The sequence below is a fragment of the Merops nubicus genome, unplaced genomic scaffold (genome assembly GCF_000691845.1).
Source record: "Merops nubicus isolate BGI_N331 unplaced genomic scaffold, ASM69184v1 scaffold2228, whole genome shotgun sequence".
Lineage (NCBI taxonomy): Eukaryota > Metazoa > Chordata > Aves > Coraciiformes > Meropidae > Merops > Merops nubicus.
In genome coordinates, this window is record NW_008623493.1 from 25,143 (window position 1) to 46,768 (window position 21,626).

General features: G+C 41.2%; 1 protein-coding gene across 1 annotated transcript in view; it reads left to right on the forward strand.

Annotated features, from left to right (window-relative positions):
- Positions 1–4,595: 4,595 nt before the first annotated feature.
- LOC103777517 (FERM, RhoGEF and pleckstrin domain-containing protein 1) overlaps positions 4,596–21,626 on the forward strand; it is a gene marked incomplete at its 3' end in the record, with an annotated part of 141,826 nt that continues 124,795 nt past the window's right edge. The window contains exon 1 of the mRNA XM_008945072.1: positions 4,596–4,766. Within this exon, the coding sequence (XP_008943320.1) occupies positions 4,596–4,766 (171 nt within the window). The remainder of the gene's footprint in view (positions 4,767–21,626) is intronic.

Sequence of the window (21,626 nt, forward strand, 5' to 3'; positions counted from 1 at the left end):
ACTGCCCTTCAAGCTTGAGCTGTGTTTCTGTTAAGAGCTTTTAGTATTGCATTTCTTTCCTTCCACAAAAGCGTTGATCCATTAGCCTAATGAAAAATTTCTAGATTTTTTTTAAAAAAATGTAGATTTAGTTTAGATTTTTTTTTTTCATTTTAAGGTAGTTCGTTAAGAAAATCAAATATTGAGAAGATTTACCAAGAAATCTTTTATATTCTTCCAAGAGAAGCTGCCTAAGACTTAAACTGATGGTGACCTCAGAGCTTTCAAAAAAATTCTCCCTTTTCTGCTCTGGACTTCTCCTTCCTTGGAAGTGGTTGGACTTGATGATCCTAGAGGTCTGGTACTGTTCTCCCCCTCCAACCAGGTGTCCTCAAGCTTCAGGAACCTCTTGCATCAAATGTGCCGACCTCATCATCTCATCTAGAATTGCAGAATAAACAGATCAGGTTAGCATCTATTCCAACCTGAGCTCTGCTCTCATTTCTAATAGTGCCTTAATGCTTTTTTTTTTCCTTAGTATTTTGTAATTTTTCTAAACCTTTATTCACACCCTCTCCCACCCCCTATCCCTCCCCCCAAAAAGTGTTTATACTTCTAGTTCCCTTTAGACTAAGTCAGTTTGATTGTTTTTTCATCCTGCCAGAGGAAAAAAAAAAGTGAACGTTTTAGCTACCCTGAACCTTTCCAATGCTGTAAAATGTGTCTTTTCTAACTGTGGAGAACTAGAATGATTTTATGCTGAACTTCATCGTGGCGTTTGTCCAGCTGTTCTGTCAGTATATACAGAACTTAAAATTTTCATGTAAGCATCTGTGTACAACGATTGTTAGCTTGTGTTTAGGGCAAAACCACATTTACCAACCTTCCTAATGATGGTTGTAGGTTTTCTGTGCCTTCCAGGCATTTTAGGTAGTTAGATGAGAGGGTTTGAGTCAGCCAGCAGCTGCCTGGGCTTAGGTCAGCCTGGCCTGAGGTTTGCCAGCCTGCCAGGAGCTGATTTAATTTGCTAGCCCAGCAAAGAACAAAACTCTGAATAGTGTTCTGTTGGATTAGAGAGGTGCATTGGGTCAGTGAAGGCTCTGAGGAGGGTGAGACTCAGCACATGGCGTTGGGCAGGAGCTGGGAAGGAGCAGAAGGGGCCAAGGCTCCTTCCTGGGCTGCTCTGCTGTCTTTGGTGACTTCTCCCCTCATGCAGGTTAGGAGCAGGTTAGTTCTCTGCAGCAGTCCCTCTCAATCTTCGCAGATGCTACAGCACTACTGAGAAGGGTGCTGACATCCAGCAAGTCTGCAGCAGAAGTGATAGATATGATTTTGGCTCTGTGTTTCACCAGCTGTCAAAAGAGCAGGCAGAAACTCCTTGGCGTTCAGATGACTCCTTTTTATTTGCCACTCTCTTGCTCCTCTACCGGTTGTCTGCCTCCACTTGTGTCCTGCTTAGAGCTGCGTGTGCTGGAATCTGGTGGCCACTGCTTTTTCTTCCTCATTAATACTCTCCCCAATTCATCAATGTCATCTTTCTGCTAGACTGTCTTTAAAATTCTCCATCCTCTGTCCAAACTTGATCCTTCTCCTGATTGTGACAGACGTTAGGTATCCCAGGTTTTCTCAGTATTTGATGAATACTCTTCAGTTGAATTTTGTGATCTTAGTTTGCTGTTCTAGATTAAAGTGATTTAGAGAAAGGTGAGCAGCTTGACCAATTCACAACATTATTTTACAAAGTGTAATTGTAATAATTTTTAAAGCCTCTTACATAAAGGCATAATAAAAATACTATGCTCATATTATGACAGTGAGACCAGTGTCACACAGAAAAAAAAAAAAACAAAAAACCAAAAAAAAACCCCCCAAAAAAACCCAACAAACAACAACTTAAATAGTGTCCAGTGCAGTGTGGTGATGTTTAGACATACATATAGATTAAAAAAAGAAAAGATCTGGTTTTGACTTTGTAACTAGCAGATGCATGTGATTAGGGTGGCCAGTACTTCTCAGATCTTTGCTTTGAAAGGGAATTGTGTATAACTGAATGGCTCAATATATATGAGGCAAGATTTTCTATATTACTGTTAATAATAATAAACCTCTCAGCTGTATATATGGAGTGGTTTGGCTTGTGCCATTCCTCGATGATGTTTATTTGGCTCCTAAGTTTGGGTCTTTTTCCTTGTTTCACTTGGTTTGTTGGCTTGTCTGACTGGGTGTGTGGGCCACTAGTTCATCTAATCAGAAGAACATTTACGGGCAGGCTCAAGCTCTGTCATATTTCCTTTTATTGTTTATTCAGTGTTATCCCTTGAACCAACTGGATTGATTCCTGTGTTTAGGATTAATGAAAAGAACAGCTTTCTTCATCCACTTTGAATGTGTGTACCTAGCCAAAAACTGCTGCAGTAACATAGCAGTTGCAGAGGTCCTTTCTGCTGTGTTGGTGCTGTCTGTGGGAAATGGTCTCTTGAGAAGAGCTCTTAAAACAGCTTTTGAATTAAAAAGGACATGCAGCAGTGCCTTTGTGTGTAGTGGCATTTCCAGGCAGGGTACATGTGTTATCTTCTCAACTGTTCCTGTGTACTTCACATGCAGAAAATCAGGTCTGTTTTGTAAGTAGGCCTGGACTCTCACTATGTAGAGTTTGGTGGCTTTTCTTCTGGAATTCCTGCCTCTAACTACAGCTTTCTTGGTGCCACTTCTTGTTGCGTAAAAAGATTTAATTCATTAAAAAAACTAAGACAAATTTAACTGATTCCCTTTGCATTTTTAGGTTACAAAGCCAGTTGAGGAAAAATTTGTCTCTCTGGTAGTGTTTGGCATGCACTTGGGCAGGTTTCACTGGTATCTCTCCAACCTTGATGGGTAGGATAGTGTTGATTGATTGCAAAAGTTTGCCTGTAGTTTTTTTGTTCTCCTTCCCTTGTGCCTGTTGAGCTGACATGTAGAAGTGTGCAATCCCTAATTGTTCATCATCTTCCTTCTCAGCTCATGTTTCTTTTAATCAAAGTGCTGCTTTAAAAACTTTTACTCCAAGCTACTTGTTATGTAAATAAATAAATAAAAATCTGTGGGAACAGATTAGCCAGGACATGGAAGAGTGATGTGTAGTAAATAGTATATCCTGCCAAAGACATAGGTGTTTTTTATTCTGTCCTTATAGAGGGAACTGGTGTTTTACTACCTGGCACTGTTCTTCACAGTATACTGTAGAACTGGTCATACATTCACTAATACATAGGCTGTCTTGTGCTTCCTGTTTTTCCTGTAGGCTTCTCAATAACTGTAACCTCAGAGTAAAAGCCAAGCAATGGTTGGCAGTATTCTTCCAGTGCCTCTGTTCAGCTGGAAATTTACGTTTCCATTCTGTGTCCTTCCTGTTTTGGTTTGTGTTTTTTTTTTAATGGTTGTTGATCAGTACATAAAAGTCACACAGAATGAAAAAGCAATTACCAAGAAAGATAAATAGACTGTAGCAGTGGGTTTCGTTAGATACCCAACTAGAATGTCAAAAGGTAAGGGGAAAACAGTGACATAAAATTCCAGTATGATGTGTAACATTTGACAAGTAAAACTAATCATCCTTGAATTGAAAAAGAAGGTTCAAAGGTGTGCCAGTTAATGAAAAATCACCCTGAATCACTGTTGTGGCTCTGCTCCCTTTTTAGGACAGAATAATTACTTACCTGAAGTCTGTTGTGTAATGTGATGGGAAAGCTGCATGGAAACAAAATTAGCAAGCCCAGTTTCAGAGGTTGCTTTCCACAGATACGAAGCAGACATCCACATTGAGCAGAGGTGCAGGTGGAGGCTCCCCCTCACAGAGTGAGGAAGGTCCACTCCTTGGTGCTCCCCTTCCACTTACAGGGTGCTGTGGGAAACCAGATTTCTCTTGCTTTTCCCAACCAGTATTATTGCTCGGGCTTTCTCTGGCTTTCCCAGTAGCCCGTCCTCACAGTCCTAGGCCCATCAGTGGGATCACGTCAGGCTCCAGGTTCTAGAGTAGCTCTGATCCCCAGAGGAAAGAAAATATTTAGGCCATGTAATTGAGGTCATCTTGTACCCTTTTGGCTTTCCTGCTTTGCAAACCCTTAAGCAAGGTGGTGGCTGCAAAGGGCCAGAGAAGGCTGCAAGGACCAAGGGAAAAAATGCCAGGAAGGAATGATGGTCGGCAAGTGGAGAGTTGTCCCACCTGCTTTCCTCACCTTCCTCTCTCCTCTTGGAGCCCTATTTGTGACTGATAACAGCCTGATTTGTAAATACATAAAAATTTAGCATAATTCATTGAAATGTGAGTTCTGCCGTGGTCTTTTTCTGACGTGCTCTTGTTTCTTTTTCCAAGAGAAACGGAGTATCTTTCCATGATAGACTGGCTTCTCTATTTTGAATAGTATAAAATTTGCCTGTTTTTCTTGTCTTCATATGAGACATTAAAAAAAAAAATCATAATGGCTGTTAGTTTGTGTTAATGGTTCTATGGTTTATTACCTCTAAGTGTATATATATATACACCAAAATGCTCATGTGCAAAACCTCTTGCTTAGAATTTACATGGTCTTCTTTGTCCTTATTCTTTTATCAGCTATAAGAAACGTGTTTCCCTAAGCATGGGTGAAACAGAGCAGAGACCAACGGCAGGATCCCGGCTGGGAGCTCAGGAAAATGCTGGGATCAGTACCTTGGAGCATGGACAGAAACCACCTACAACACCTCCAGGAAAACTCATCTCCATCAAAATTCAAATGCTGGATGACACACAAGAAACTTTTGATGTTCCGGTAAGGGTGTAGAGGTTGGGGCGGGGTGGCTAAAGATTATTTGGGCATTTCTAACTACATTTGGTTTTGAACCACTTTTCTTTCTATGTCAGCTGTGATTCCTTGGCTAATGAACTCATGTTGTGGAGAAAATGGATGTTACATCAGCATTAAATAGATGGTGGTGCAATAGAATAACTTTAAGCAGTAAGCTGTAAATTACAGTTACTATTCTGTTTCTGTCTGATCAGCTTCAGAAGAGGTGAAAGTCCTTGGTGGTTTTTGTTGTTTTTTTTTTTCCTTCAAATATTACATTAGTGGTTTCTTCTACTTTCTTGATATGTTTTCTTGGTGCAGTTTTGCTCTTGATGCAGTAAACCATAATCTGCACAGATTTTTTTTTTTTTTCTTTTCCGCTGGCAAGTCTTCAGGATAGTAACCCGAAATCATCAAAGTTTTTGCTAATTTGTATCAGTGTGAGGCACCAAGTGCTCTCAGGCAGGTTGAGTGCAAGGAAAGAATCAAAACAATGTCATCTGAAGTTTTTCTGTACCACATTGAAATTAATCTTGGTTTTTATCTGGCAAGGAAATGGACTTACTACTGCTTTTGTGTGTGTGTGATCAGATGAATTAGTTTGAATTAGCTTTGATACAAAGACTAATTCTGTTTTACATGATCTAGCTGTTAGTAACTAGTAATGATTTTAATATACCATGTTTAGATAACATGCAAGGTTGTTGAACACTGTTGCTGTTCTAAAAGTGTACTGGAATGTCTATTTTTTTCAAAGTCCTCCGTTCAGTGAATAGGAAACTGGAAACCTGAGTTCAAATTTCGTCCTTTGTTACTTGCATTTTATGTAGCTATGGTAACATCCATGCCTTCATTGGCTCAGCTTTCTCTTCTGTGAAATGGGGGTTACTGGTGAGCTACACAGATTTTACACATATATATATATAGTGCTCTGTGAAAGTGCTGAAGTCACTGAAAAAATGTTATCCTTCTATTAAAGGTGAAGGAATTCTGATTAGGAAAATCCTCATTAAAACAACTATTTTTTACCTGTTTATAATGTTTGGATTGTCTTGGTTTTGTATACACACACACACACGCACATGCTTTTTGGCCTGCTCCCTGCTGCTGTTTGTGACCCAGTTACAACTGTACTCAGACTTGGATTTTGTTGGAGTAGAAAGTAAGTTCTCTGGACAAGCAGATGTGTGACCTGAACTGTCACCAAGTGAAATAATGTGCAATTTATAAGAGTTAATGGTTCTATTTAACAGACAATTGGTAGGAACCATTTTGAGACTAGGTCCCTTTCATTTAATTGTTTAGAAGCAAACAAGTAACATGTGGGTGCAGTGCACCCATGTAACTCCATCTACTTTTGGGAGTTTGAGCAAACAGTATTTTCTTAATATTCAGTATTAGAAGACATCAAGATTACTTTTTGTTTCTAAACTTCAGCAGCACCTGGAAGACCTGGGTGCTTCAACAACTCTCTTCAGATCACTTCAGTGTTTTCTGATTGTTTTAATTTGCTCATGAAGTCTGTGTAAAAGAAACTGATACTGGTGCTACTTCTTCCTGAATTTGGTGGAAGCTGTGAAGTAGTTGGGACTGTCCATCTGTCTAGTCCTCCTTTCTTGCTACTCCGCAGCTTCTTTTGTTGTAGGTTCACTATCAGCTCCCAGCCACCACCCCCTTCCCCTCTTAGCTGGAAAGATCTTTTCCCCATGGAAAGATCTTATCTGTGTGGTGTGTTCCTTGGGTTTGTTTTTGTTTTGTTTTGTGGTTGTTGGGATGTTGGGATTTTTTTTTTTTGTTTGTTTGTTTGTTGGGTTTTGTTTTGTTTTAAAATTCTCTTCCAGGAGACAAGATTCAACACCCTTGCACTTAGGCCACCCATTTTCTCCAATTGTATGCAAATGAATCATTTCTATTAAGGCAGAATCTTTCAGATATCTGTGTCTATGCTGTATATAACAAAACAGGACAAAAACATGATCTACTTCCATTGCTATCTGTAGTGCTGCTGTTCTTGGAGCTGTTTAAAAGTGAGGTAACTCTGGTGTCATTTGTCCTTCTAAAGGAAAACTGATTCTTTAGTTGTTAGTCTTTTGATGCTATATAATCATACCATGTTTGGCTCATTGTATTAGATTCTCACAGGCTGGGGAGTTGGGGCCAGAATGGAGAGATCCACACAGCTTCATGTACGCCTGTAAATGATACTTTTTGCCAGAAAAAAACCCAATGAAGTATATGTGGAGAGTTTGTATTGGAGACTTGAAATACAGAAGCCACATTGAAGGCCTTTCCATCCATCTTTGCAAATATAGTATGGTAAAAGGAAGGGTACATGAGAAAAATCTTACATACTGCTTGCTGTTAACAAACAATTTTTCACTGCAGAATTTTCAAACATACCTATATTCCAAAAAGCCAGTGAGAAAGCTTGATTAGGTAATCCTGGATCTTTCACACACATCCAGTTAGCTGGTTGCATGACCATCAGGCAGGGGAAAGATAGGCACTGCTGCTTTCAGTAAAAGACTCTGTTACTTTCACTGTGTATTTCCGCCTTTAATGTGAAAGGAAAGTATAAAATTATCATTTCGAGCACATTTTTGTGTATTGTGCTATAAGAAGGTACATTATGTAGACTATCTTTTCTCCTTTTAAGCTACTCAGCGTTTTATGGCTGAATTTCTCTACCTCTAGTTTGAGTCTGTTGTGAGCTCTCAGACAAGACCTGGCTTCAGCTGCAGTTGTAGGTGATCAGTGCCTGAAAAATCAGGGCATGAGTTGAGAGTTCCTGACCATTCAGCACGTGCAGCTGCTGGTGATGGTGTTAGCTTTATGGAGGGGTGCATGCAAGTGTGGAATGGTTTTTTGTCTCTTCATTCCTAATTTCCACTTCGGCATTGTTTGCAGGAAGATTAGTCAGATCTGCTAACTGAAGACTGCAGATGGTCTCATTCAGCTGGTGTTTGGCTGAGTTCTGACTATGTGATAGAATGAGCAAATACAGTCTCTTTCTGCTAGGTAAGAGGACAGCAGCTCTACCTAAAATGACTAATGTAAAGGAGGAAAGGCTTTTTTTTTTTTTCTTCACTCTTGTGTACATAATGATAATCATGTGTAAGTAGATATAGGGCATTTTGAAAGGTTTACACTTCTACCATAAGACTTGCAAAACCCAACACTGCCAAATAGAGGTGGTGGATTATACAAGAGGGTGGAGATGTACAGTGCTGCTGGTTTTTGCTCTGGTTTTACTTCTACCAGTCTCATCTAAGTTAGTTGGAAAAGAATGGGGTTGATTCTATAAAACTGTAGTAAAGCTGAGGGATTTTTTTAATGTTTGCTTTAATACAGATTCAAATTAATGTAGATTCAAACCAGTTTAAGTAAAAAAGAAATACAATTTTTAAGGAACAGTAAAAATATCTGATAGTTAAAATAGTTGCACCTACTACAGATCACTCTGGGAAAGAAAACCCTTTAATCTTCAGTGTCTGTGCCATTTATTTTATATTTACTTTTATAGTTGCTTCAATGCCAGAAGTAAACTGATGTAAAACTATTCCAAAGCAGACAGTCACTATTGTTGCTTTCTAGGTAGTGCTGAAGACATGACTGATTCTCATGCTAGACTGCTGGGCTGATCCAGTGACTTAGATCAGGTTTAACCCTGACTGAGACGACTCTTGTCACTGATCATATCCTGCTCTCTGGGTGGATGATGCTGATGTGACTACAAAGATACTCCTGATGCTAAGTAGAAAGTCAGAGTTATTTCTTTTCCCCTAGCATCAAAGGTGAGATCAAAGTATCTCACAGGAGGTAGTCTTTTTTCAGCTGGGATCCGGTCTCTTTAATTAAAACCAAACCAAAGTCCTCTTTATTGTGTCTGAAAGAAAATAGTTGATTCCTTTTTGTGGCTGTCTTTTGGAAAGACAAAAACATACTTCCCTGACAGATTACTCAAGTTTATTAAACATCTGTTTTGTGTCTTATGTAAACTTTCTTTCCCTCTGAATGTGTTCAAGCTTTGTGAAATATGCAGGGTTGGAAGATGTCATCTGTTTTGAGGGCTTAGCACTGGGTTTCTTAAGCAACAGGAGTCACTTAATAGAAAGCAGGGTAAGGGTATAATCCTTAGTAAACATCAGTTGTCAACATTTAATTTCAGTTTGCTTTTCTCTCAGAAGAGAAAGGTTTCCTCATCTTGAGGTTATCTGAGAATAAAGACCAAATGGCCATGGTCTACAGCTATTTAATCTTCCACTGGAGTTTGGATGTAGTACCTTGGCAAAGAATTTCTGTGCCTCAAGCCCCCAGTTTTCAGAGAGAAGGACTTCATAATCTTGCTGGGACTCTGTTTCTTAAGGCTAACACTCTTTTTGTTTGGCTGGCTTTGTGTTTGTTTGTGCAGCCATATAATGGTGGTTCATATTCCCTTTGTGGGGGAAATGCCTTCTGTGAAGTCTGCTCCCCACCAACGCCAGGCCAGTGTACGTGCGCCAGAAAAAGCTTAAGGCTGGTCTCAATACTTCACAACAAAGATTACATGTGCTTTATTATAAATGTGCACAGACATTGGGTTACTCTGTGAAATTTGAAATTTCAGCCAAGATGTTACAAATGTTTAAATTATTTTCTGTAGCATTTATGGGTTGTGGCAGTTGTTTTGTCCTAGGTATGTACCCGTCTCCTCAGTATGCAATTTTAACCAGCAAATAAAACAATTTTATAAAAAGAACATTAGACAGTAAGGCAATGCAGCAACATGAAACAGTGTTTTATACTTTCGTACCCAGCTTCAACTTCAGTTCAATATCAATTGCATTTTTTTCCAGCTTAAGAAGTGAACAGCAGGTCAGATGTCAGTTATTCATCTGTGTGAGACTTTTTTTCTTCTCATGCCTGAAATGTATTTGGCTATCACTGTCAGACTATTTCCAATGAATAGCCAGCATTTAAATATTCACTAATTGTCACACCAACCCAGCTGGATCTTCTGAAATTACAAGAAGAAAAGCCTTTTTTTTTTTTTTTTCTCTCCCCCCTTATCATTCTGAAACACATCAATTGTCTTTTTCTCAACAGAAGATTTTTAGTGAGTAACCAGTAAACTGTGATTTTTTTTTTTTTGTGGACAAATGTTTAGAATGTCCTTGTTGAAAGACGGAATTTTAATGACTTGTGTTAGTAATTTATGTGCTTTTCAAAACAGAAGTGAGAATAAACTTCTGTAACCTGAGGCAGCAGGCTGTTTAAACCACCAGTTTCTTTATGATATTCTGTGGAATGAACAGCGTAAGTGGGAGTTGTAATTTTAAGCACCAACAGATCCAATCCATTTTCAGACTCGATTGATGTATTTGAAGATAAGTTGGAAATGAATATAATTTTCCTGAATGAATTAGCCTAGCTTGCAATCAGGGAAGGCTTCTCAGATGATGCCTTTTCACCCCTCTGGCTTCAGCTGACTCACCAAGCCACGCACCGCCGCGGAGCCAGCACGGAGCAGAGGATGGAGCTGCCACAGGGAAGTGTGTGAGAGTTGCTGGACGCTCCTGCCCTGGCTGAAGGGGTCAGTGGGATCGTGCTGTTAATTTGGGAAACCCTGTCTGTGCCTGTACGTGAGTTTGCACAGCCCTGGTGGGGCTGGATTGGTGCTCTGTGAGGGGAGCTTGGGCTCCCTCCCCAAGCTACAGGGTGTTCCTGTTGGCCACCCTGTTTGGAGGTGGCAGCTGTCCAAGAAACAGTGGGAGGTGTTTGCCAGCTATCCTCTTCAAAGTCTACATGTGCGAGCGGCTTGGTAACTAGTGGCAGAATGGAGGCTGGTACCATGAGGACTACTTTTTGCTGGTGAAGGGATGATCTGCCTCTGGTCAGAGGAAGGAGGGAAGCTGAACTGCCTTTTGTGTGCTCCCTTCCTTCACCTCGAGACTGAGATTCATCTCTTCCAGCTTTAAAGAGTTTAAAACTAGGTGTCAAAGCCCCAGGTAATCACTTTTCTTCATAGTTAGGGTGAAAATATGGTACCTTCAACGGGCTGTTCATCACGCCTCTCTCAAACATGTATTTTAGGATGAAATTAATTGCTCTCTGGAGCTGCTTGTATATCCCTGTGATAGCTTAGACTTCATTTATCATGTTCCACAGAAATTTGTTTCCTTTTAGTTCTCAACCATGCCAAAGTGATATGTGAGTCTTCCCTGCACACCATAGAGGGCTGGCAATGCTGTCTAGGTCAGTTATGCCGGGGTCAGTGAATTAGACCTGCTGTAGTGCTGCTTTTCTCTGTCCTGTTTGTAACAGAAGCTGCAAAATAAAGCATGCTGTGGAGGAGCAGTGCATTGGTGCTGTGCTGAAGTGGTGCACAGGCATGCCATGATCTACTGAATTCCATTCTTTGTCAGTGCAAGGGGATCGAGCTTAAGTTGCTTTCCTTAAGCTCTGTATGAAAACCAGTTGTCTTTGCTTCTGGCCATATGCTCTGGAGGGGCATAATAAATGAGCAGGATAAGCTTCTGGGAGAAAATAGCTGCCTTCCTCCTCCTGAATTAAATAAGTGCATGCTGTCCATAGCTAAAGAAATGCAGCTTAAGTGTGATGCTTTGCCAAGAGCATAATCTCATGTTAGCCTTCAGGTGTTTCAAAGCACAGCCAGTTTATAGTCCTACACAGAGCAAAAGATCAGAAAACTTGGGCTTACATGTAAAGCACTGCTGGTTTATAGTTACATCACCCAGTGTGGCAAAGGAATTTTCACCACTTGTGAGTTCAGTAACTTAAATTGTGAGTAAAAGCATATCTCCCTCTAACTTGTTCTCTCAGCTGTTTGAGGGATGAAGGAACCTTTATTGTGGAGTCCTCCTGCAGTTGTTCTCCTCCATTCTTTTGAACAGAATGGAAAGCTATCTGCATAAATAAAGGCATAAGCAATACAGAATAGAATAGTAGCAAAATGCTATATATTGTCCATTCATTTTCCTTTCAGTTCATTCTCTGTTGAATATGATCTTTTGTTATCAGTTTTTTGCCTGGTGATAACACAGCCTGTCAAAATGCTTCTCTCCATAGTATTTGCCCACTGTGGATTCCTTGCTCTGCATCCAGCTTTGCTTTGCCTTTTAGCTTGGGATGTAATATTCTCTTTTTGCCATGGAATTCATGTCTGTATGTTTGTCAGGGGTCATTACCTGTGTTTTGTTTTAAACATCAACCCTTAATTTTGCCACAAGCCCTCTCTTCCAGCTTCTGCAGGACACCTGGCTTGCTCAGCCAGTGGAGTCACAGCCGTAGCAGCTACTGGAGGTGGCAGTTCCACCCACTGTGCTGTGCTGGCAAGGGTGCTTGTCTGACTTGGTGGCAAGGCAGCCCACAAGGGCAACCCTCTATAAAAAGCTTTGGTTTTCACCAGTTTAACTACAACTGTGAGCTTGCTACAAAATCAGATAGATGCTGATGTGTGTGCAGTAGACGGGAGGGAAGGGACAGGACCATGTTAGCAGTGGTTCAGATTTGGGTAAAGCTGCTGTGGCAGTGCACAGCTGCAGAGGTGGGAGAGAGAATAAATGTTAGGAGCTCCTTCAACTATTAAAATTATTAAGAATGTGATTTTATATTGGTTCATATTTTGGCACTTTCTTGGTGCTGACTGTATAGGGGAGGAAGTGTTCATCACTTAGTCTGTATCTGCACTGCAGAACTAGGGATGCTTTCTGCCGTGGCATAGTCAAGTCCTCATCCATACTCAAACTCTGCAAGTGGGATGATCTGTCCAAATTTTACCTAAGGTACTCTGTGATCTTAGAGTGAATTTTGACCAGTTAAAATAAACTAAAAATCCTACAACTAGGTTAAAGTGATGAAAACAGTATGTTTAATCTTGGTATGGTCTAAAGGGACTCCACCAGTTCTGAGGTTTAAATGCCTTCAGAGAGACTTAGTAATGGGCTGCTTACCTGTAACCTTGTCTGCACTGCTCCGGCGAGGTGCCTTGACGAGGCTGTGATTACAATATGCATGCACAATTAAATGTTGCATTTTGCATGCCAAAGCATAAATCACATAAAACGCATCGCTGCATATGTCTGCCAAAGCCTTTGTGTGTATTTGAATAAGGCTAGTCTGGTAAAATCATTCTTGGATAAATATGTCAATTTTTGAATGAAAAGTGATTCATGAGGCACACATCAAGCACCAGATAACTCAGTGAATACAAACAATAGCAGAAATAGATTACAGTATCTCCTTCTCTTATCCCTATCCCCAGAAAGGAGGCTTTGATTGATAGAAATTGCACGAACATAATGCTGACAGAATAGTCAAAGGCAGCTAAGTGGGATGCTACCCCAAACCAGGACAAGAATATAAATAGCAAATGGTGAGTTGTGACTTAGTGCCAATTTGCTTTTCGATGGCCTGCTGACAGATGCAGATATTCATGCAGCACACAGCAGCAGGCACTTTTTCTCCTCATTTCTTTTCACTGTTGCCTTCTCACCTGGTTTTCTGATTGAACCTGGAGTCCTTTTTTTTTTCTTCAGTTTGCCTTGCTTTTATAATTCTGGTCTCATTCTCATGCTGTAATATCTTCATATGGTTCTTGTGGAATTTATTTGTAATAATTTCCATTTAGGAGATAGTGGACAGTGTTTGTGTGTAGGTGATACTTAGTATTCCAAGGCTAGTTCTTAGTGCATAAAAGAGGACATCTTTTGCTCTTAAACAACTCTTTGCATTTCATTGCTTCATTACTGGGTGCAGATGCTCAGTTTTATTCCCTTCTATCATCTCACCCCCATCTAACTTCTCGGTTTTCTCCTTTCTCAGGGAACATCCATCTTTATATTCCTCTGTATGGACAAGGTGTATAGCTTCTTGTAACACTGTTACAGAGCTCTCTTTCTGGTCTGTCACAAAGAGCACATTTGGGCAGAGCAGCTGAGGCTGGATCTGAAGTGACTGTAAGTTAGGGGAACATCTTACCTTCCCTTCCAGAGATAAGCCAGATCTTCAGCCACTGTGAGTTGTCTTAGGTTGACTGGAGCTACTGGAAATAAGCTGGGTTATATTATGCAATGACGTGAGCCAGGAGTCTTCTCTGAGAGTGATGCCTATTGAAATTAACACCATACACCATAATTTTGGTCAACAGAATTGAAATAAAAGAAATTTTGCAGAATTGTTTAGTTCATACATGTAAACTGGTGCAAAAGAGAATGTTGTCAAACCTTATATAAAAAGGTATATTACAGGAATTATAAAAGCACTTTATCAAGGAGTTTCTAGTGCTGGATTCACACAGATTAACGCTGCAACAAAAGATAAACGCAACCCAGTGTTTTATGCTCTGAAATGTTCCAGAGTTACTCAGAAACACCTCTGCACTTAAGGACAAGCATTGGCAGCTGGCAAACAAGGATGCTTTTCACAAAAGCACTTGAATGCTCACTCATAGCGTGGTACAGAGAGGAAGGGCCCCAAGGCAGGGCCAGAAGTGAGCAGATTACTTTATGGTCCTGAAGACACCTGAAGTAAGGATTCGGGGCTGCTATGTTTTGGGTTTAAGAGCCTCAGCTGAAGTTCAAGTTACTTGTTGAAGATCTGTCACTTTTAAGCCTGTGACTGGTAGCTCAGATAGAACGCTCCAGGTTTCTCTGTGGCAAATGGGCATTTGCAGCCATATCTGTGGGCTTATGAAAGAAATGAGACAGTAGTCATGTTATAAATGAGATACACATCATAAGCTTGCTTATGTTCTAGAGTTCATCAAAGCCTTCAGATTTTCTTCTTAGTTTTTCACTTTGTGTCAAAGTCTAACTTTGGGTATGTGTGCTTTGAAAGACTGTGGAAGATTCTGAAAATATAATTCAAGTGGAAAGCAGATGCTTCAAATGTCTGATTGTGTCACAATACGTTCAACTCTGCGATTTTGGCAATCTCAGGAGGAGCAAGGTAGGAATATCAAGCTGCAGGAGAGCAGGCTTTGTGAACAGGGGAAACTTTCAAAACTGCAGTTGCTTAGAAAAGTTCACACCCACTCCCACCCCCCAAAAAAGAAAAAGAAATCTAGTGAAAACCTTCTGGATTCACACCAGCTGCAGAAGAGCTAAATTTCCAGACTTTTTTTTTTTTTGTCAAGTCAAACTAGATTGCTCTTGTTGGTGAAATAGAATTAGGAGCAGGTAATTTTTTTGTTTTTCTAACATAAGCTGAATCTAACCATTTCCATTTCTTTTTCCTTCTATTCCATGAAACAACTTGGAACAGATACATGCCGTTCAGTGGAAAGGTCACTTCTGCAGAGCCTTTCAGATCTGTACTGCTTACGTTTCGTTACAGGGAGGATGGCATACACACAGCTTAGCCAGGAGAAGTGACAAAAGGTTACTGAGGAAACAGTTCAGCATTTTCTTGGGCTGAGGGAACAAATCTTTGAGGGGTCAGTTAACACTTGTTGCTGGTTGCACTGAAATGGCAGATTTCCTTTATAGGCAGAGCTGTGAAGTAAATTGGTTGTATGTGTTCTGGATGTGGTGTTGTTTTTTTTTCCCTTTGAGTTTCTTCTGTTTAGGATGCTGTGGAGTGAAGGAGAAAAAAAAAAAAAAAAACAGAACTCGCCTCCTCAGCCTCTGTGGTAGCATTTTACAGAGACTTAAACTGAAAGTTAACTCCTTCAGCACACTCAGAATTAATTCATTAGCCACTACCTGTAAAATAATTACTTGAAAATGGAATTTGTTCACCTGACAGTAAAGTAGCTTGAAAGGATTAAAGAACTAAAATAATTAGCACAAACTAGTATTTTTGAATCTGTTTGGGGCTTAGTTGTTAGCATTTAAATTTTGTATTTCAAATTAGCAAGGTGTTTTAACAGGAGATGCTCATTTAACAGGAAATGCCTGGCTAATTTGACTGTGAATTAGGATCATTCCTGAAAAGAAATAACTTGTCCTCCCCTCCTACAGGCTCACAGGTAATTAAATTGTCTTTCTTAGCTGTCAGATCCTCACATTGCTATTTCCCAGGTGAACAGATGCTACCAGTTACTGCTGTTTTCATCTGGGGCCATTTGAAGGCCCTGAAAGGCTGTCTAGTGGTGATGCAAATGCCTTTGGAAAGGTTGTGCGTGTGAAAGTGATACCATGTCAGTGACCAAACTTCTTGGAGAAATGGCCCATGGATTCCTGGGCACTTGTTGCCATGGGCTGAAAACCACTGTGCTGGGGCATGAAGTGCTTGGGCACATACATAGTCCTGTTACCTCAGCAGATAAGCTGGTTTTTACTTTTCTTTATCTGTTGCAGTTGTACACAGTATTCTGGCCCTGAAGAACAGTGTAGCAACAAGCGGAGCCCTGTCTGTAAAGGGAATGCCTTTGCTTTCAGGCTTCAGTCCAGGAGTGGTAGATAAGAGGACCAGACAGTGAGGTGGAGAACTAGACCCATGATTTTCCACACTCCTTGGTTGTCAGCTGGATTTCTGGCTGTGTTTTAGGCTGTTCAAAGGAGATCTCTGAGATCATACTAACTTTGAGTGAGGACTCATCCTAACCTGCAAGTCAGTACACGCATTTCTAGTCTCGGAGGTTGGGCTTTCTCCCTCATCCTCTTTTATTTATAACTATGAGCATAGCCCTGGGCACAGCTGAAGATGTGGCAACTCCTCTAGCATGCCAGATAGTAGGGGTTTGGGGTTCATTTTCTTATGGTGTTTCTGTGTACCTGACCCTCTCTGATAAAATAATTTCATGGAAACATGAATTCCCTTCTGAGCCAGGCTGGTGGTCTTTCTGGTTTAACATTTTGTTTCTGACCCTGGCACAAGAACTGGCCCCTCTGCCTTTGTCTTGTTATTCCCCAGCATCCAAAGTCCCTTTTGAGCTTGCTGATGCCTTGTACCCCCAGGATCTTCTGTGGCAGAAAGTTCTACCAGTTTGCTGCTGCTTATGTAAAGCTTCTTGGTTTCATCAGCTGTTCCCCAAACCTCTGCTTTCTAATGTTTGAACTATTTTATTTAAACTGCATCACAAAAATGGGCCAATTTTCATTACTGGGCGTGGTTACATGTTAGTGAAAAATAATCTCTTTGGTCATTGACTGACTAGCAGAGTGGTAGGTGAAGAAGATGGGTCTATTTAAGGGAGTGCAGGTCTGTTTTGGTGACGGGTCAAATGCAGGCGAGATTGAGATAGTGGTGGACAAAGAAAAGGGTAGGTGGGAAAATGAGGCATCTGAAGTAGCAAATGTATAAGAAAGCACATTAAGAGAAGGGGGAGAGAACTGTTCTGGACTGGTATAAATCTCTGACTTTCCTGAATGATTTTGTTTTTAATTCACTTGCAACTCTGGTGGTCTGATGCATTCATGTCTTAACATCACAGCATGAGACAGTCACATAAAGGAAGAGCACAAGGAAATAGCAGTGACTGCACAGCAGAGTCAGTGTCAGAATTGGAAGCAGAATCCCTCACTTGCTCCTCTGTTTAATTGCCTCCTATCAGATGCTTACACATAGCAGAGAGTTAATGATGTAGCTCTTAAAAATTACTGCAAATTGCAAGTCTGTTACATTAATATGATTAATTTGACCTAAAAGCCGTAACTAAGGTCCTGCTAAAGGCATGTCTGTGTGTAGAGCTGTAAAGTTGTATGTTCACCCGTAGCATAACTGCCTGTTCCTTTCTCTTCAAATTCTGTAATGGCAGAAATGTGTTAATTTTATTTCTGGCAGTATCAATAGAAGTACCAAGAGACCAATTGTTTAAATAACACATTGAATCCAAATTACAATGATCTGAAATATGTTTGGGGCAAGAAAATAACTTCAATAAAAATACCTCAAATAACTGAGTAATAGAATGGCTTGGGTTGGAAGGGACCTTTTAGTTTATCTAGTTCCCGACCCCTCCCGCTAGACCAGGTTGCTCCAGGCCCTATCCAGCCTGGCCTTGGACACCTCCAGGGGTGGGGCTTCCACAACTTCCCTGGGCAAGCTGTTCCAGTCTCACCACCCTCACAGTGAAGAACTGCTTCTTTACATCTCATCTAAATCTCCTCTCTTTGAGTTTGAACCCACATTGTCCCATATCGTATCACTACAAGCCCTTGTAAAAAGTTCCTTCCCAAGTTTCCTGTAGGCCCTGTTCAGGTACAGGAAGGCCACAGTAAAGTCTCCCCAGGGCCTTCTCTTCTGCAGGCTGAACAACCCCAGCTCTCTCAGCCCCTCCTCGAAGGAGGGGTGTTCCAGCCCCCAGACAATTTTCTGTGGCCCTCCTGAACCTGCTCCAACAGGTCCTTGTCCTTCTTGTGCTGGGGACTCCGGAGCTGGACACAGTACTCACGGTGGGATCTCGTGAAAGTGGAGTAGAGGGGGGAAATCGGTACAGGCTGTTACAGATACCCCAAAACAACGGGCGCTTGACTTCCAAAATGAAACCTGGGTGGTGATCTTAACAGTGAGATGGTGCAAATCAGCTGATGCCAGTTCCATGCTTTTAAAGATTGCAAGCTGCAGCAGTTTAAAAGGAAAGCCAGGCTTCTGAAAACACAAGTGACAGAGAAAATAATTACTTGGGTTTGGTTTGATTTTGAACCTGTTTGTCTGAGAGGCAGTTTAATGTTTTGAGTTCTCAGAATGTAGGATTGGGGGATTTCGATCCCCTCCAGGAGCTGCTGGCGCCAGCTGCTTGAGGAAGGGGTTCATCCCCTACTTGGCTTCACATCTGCTCACTGCCTCTTTCTGCTGCTCCCATCTTCACACCAGAGCAGGAGCCCTGTGGATCTCCTGGTGCCTTTTGCCACCTCCAGGGCCCAGCTTCTCATTTCCTAGGCTCCTGCGCCTGTTTCATCTGCGTGCCAGAGCCCAGGGACGAGCTGCCACAGCATGCAGTGTTGCTTACCATGTGAGTGCTGAACCTTGGGGAGGATGGGGTAGTAATCTGGCTCCGGTAGGACAGGCTGCCCTCTCCAGAAGGGCGGGGAAGTAAGCCAAGAGCCATTGGAGCAAATTTTCCAGCAATTGCCTGAAATGACCAGGCAGGTAATTCCAAATTACAGGAAAGGAAGGCTTCCTGCTGCCATGGCAACAGAAGTTCCGGTCCTGACTGAACTTGGGATTCACAGAGAAAATAAAGTAAGAATTGGGAAGGCTAGTCCTGATTTTTCTTCCACACTTTCATTTTCAGTTTCTCAGTGATGCAGTGTTTGAGAGAGACGTTGAAAGGGGATGTTCATTTTTTAAAACAAAACTGGAAATGTTTGGTTTTCTTGCATTCCTTTTAAGTGAGTGAATACATTTTCATCCTTGGTACAAGAAAGCTTTTATTGAGCCAAGCTTAAGCTAAGTAGGAAGAGAAGTCAGCAAAACTTGTAAGCAGCTTTAAGGTTTTTCAAGTTTGCATGAACTTTTGTCCAGTGAGCCTTTGTCCTGGAGAGAAAACGTTTAGTTTGAAGGTTAAGATGAGTTAGGTGACTTTTGATTATCCAAAGAATGAAGGCTGTGTTCGTACCCTCATTCCCATTCCTTTGCATATGATTCTTCCATCCATTCAGCCTGTGCTAGTCAAGGAGGAGGACTGTTTGAAGAAGGCACTGTAGAGCGCTCTGTCTCTCATCCAGCAACAGCTGAATACTTTATGGAAGTATATAAAGTCCTTGACAGGAGAAGGTAGCCAGCTGGCTGCTGCAGCAGGATGTTCTTGTTCTCCCTCACAGTCAAAAAGGGGGAGTTGGCAGAGTGCCTGCTGAGCTTGCTGGGGAGGAGGGGGAAGGCACAGTGTCTTGCAGTATTTTAACTGGGTGGGCCGTTAACCAGAAAAATAAAGCAGAAAGCACACGTTTCAAGTCTGCCCAGGCCACCAACGGGAAAGTGGTAAAGGGCTGACTTCAGTATGAGTAATTACCACCCAAAAGCCTCAGTACTTTGGGGAAGCTTAAGAATTTTCTTGCTTCAAGGTTGCAAACAAGTAGCTACACACATTTGTGCTGCTTGAAGCAGTGTGAAGAGTGGTGGTGTCTCGCTGGGTAGAACAGTGATGTGACAGAACCTGCAGAATCTGGAGATCATCTTCTGTCCTTTCTTGTTCCAGTAAGTACAGTTGAAGTCAAGATGTCATTGTGGGTTACCATGAAAGATAATTGAAAAGAAAGGAATTCACATTATAATTAGCAAGTTCAGAAAAGAGAGAGCACAAGAACACTGCCCACTATTTCATTATGCCAAGTTCTGAAACAACATGAAATACTATCCAGGTGATCATCCATTTCCAAAAAGCAAGGAGCTGAAAACAACTTTAAGGCACAACCAAGTAGCATGAAAATAGGTATATATTTTGGGGGTGGATGACCAGATATACTGAGGTATGAGTATTTGAATCAAACTAAGCCTCAGGTTGTTAATTTACAGCCTGTTCTTCCCTGTACACTTTCTTGAGTGAACTCTCCTGTTCTCCACACTGGGTGGGTGTTCCATTGACTGGTAAAGTGAGGTTCCTCATTTAAACACTGAAGTTGGTCCAGGAGTTGTCTTCAGTAATGTAATGAAGGAATCCTCCTGGGTTATATAGACTCAAAGGACAAACCAGGTCTGGATTCTGTCTTTGTAGATGCTGTTCAGTGACCTCCACTGTATTTTGGAACAGACCTTCTCTGAGGTTTTTCACAAGTAGTGAAAATAAAGATGATATTAACAGTAAGTGCAGAGGCCTATATGATTTTTTTTGTAGCAGAGTTGTGTACTTGAAAGGTATCTGAAACAGACATGCCATAGAGGTTTAACTATTACGAATACCCATTCAGATAATACAGTACTTTGAATAGGTAGTCATACTAAACCTGCACATCAAAGACCCAGGTCACTATGTGTGAAGGTGACTAAATATCCATGTCATCTGGACTGAACTTTCAAAGGGCAGGAAATATTGCTCTGAATTGCTTTCCCCTTATTTTCTCTTGATTGACTTTTTGGTAGCGTTGGGAAGAAAACTTGAATGCTGGTGTCAGTTTACTCTTCCTTCCCAAACTGGCAAAATTAAAGTAGGCTCTGATACTGTTATGATAACTCACAGTGAATCAGATGTGTTAATTAAAAAAAAAAATACTTTAAACACCTAAATTAACTGGTGATGGCTCTGGTTTAAGATTACACTTTGTTATAACAGGCGCTGGCTTTCCTGCTGTCTTAGTGGCTGTTTGTCCACTTCACAAGATTAAAGATTATCTGGCACCACTGGATGCAGACAACCAACCTGCTTCAAAATAGCAGAACCTTACAGAGGTGGATGAGCTGTGTAGTACCTCCATCTGAAGTCTTTTTTTCCTCAGCTTTCATTAACAGCAAGCACAATCATGCTGGAAGTAACAAAAATAAGGTTATACTTTATGCATCTAATGTGGATGTAACCACTAATTTTGATGTTGAAAGTAGCTTCGACTCTTTGTCAAGCATCCTGTGTAGTCGTTGCTTGCAGATGTATTTTGCAGCTTGCAGAGCCACTTCAGCTGCTAGCAGAGCTCCATGGGCAAAGGCTGAAAGGATGGTTGGGAATTTATTGTGCTTTTTCAGTTGTTCAGGGGAGAGGGAATGGATACAGCTCAGGTTTCTCTCAGCAAGCTGAAGGAATTTCAGCCCTCGTTTTTCGGCTCGCAACTGCTTGAGGCTTCAAAGCTGTCTATGTGTGAAAGTGAGGAAAAGAGGGAAGGAGGAATACACAACAGTGCTAATCTTGCATGATCAGAAATATAAGGGTTGGCACCCCAGCTGGAAGAAAACATCTGCAGTAGCAGAGAGGATATTCAAAACACATGTATTCAGTGCTCTCAGAAACAGGTAATGCATCATGAAGGTCTCGGC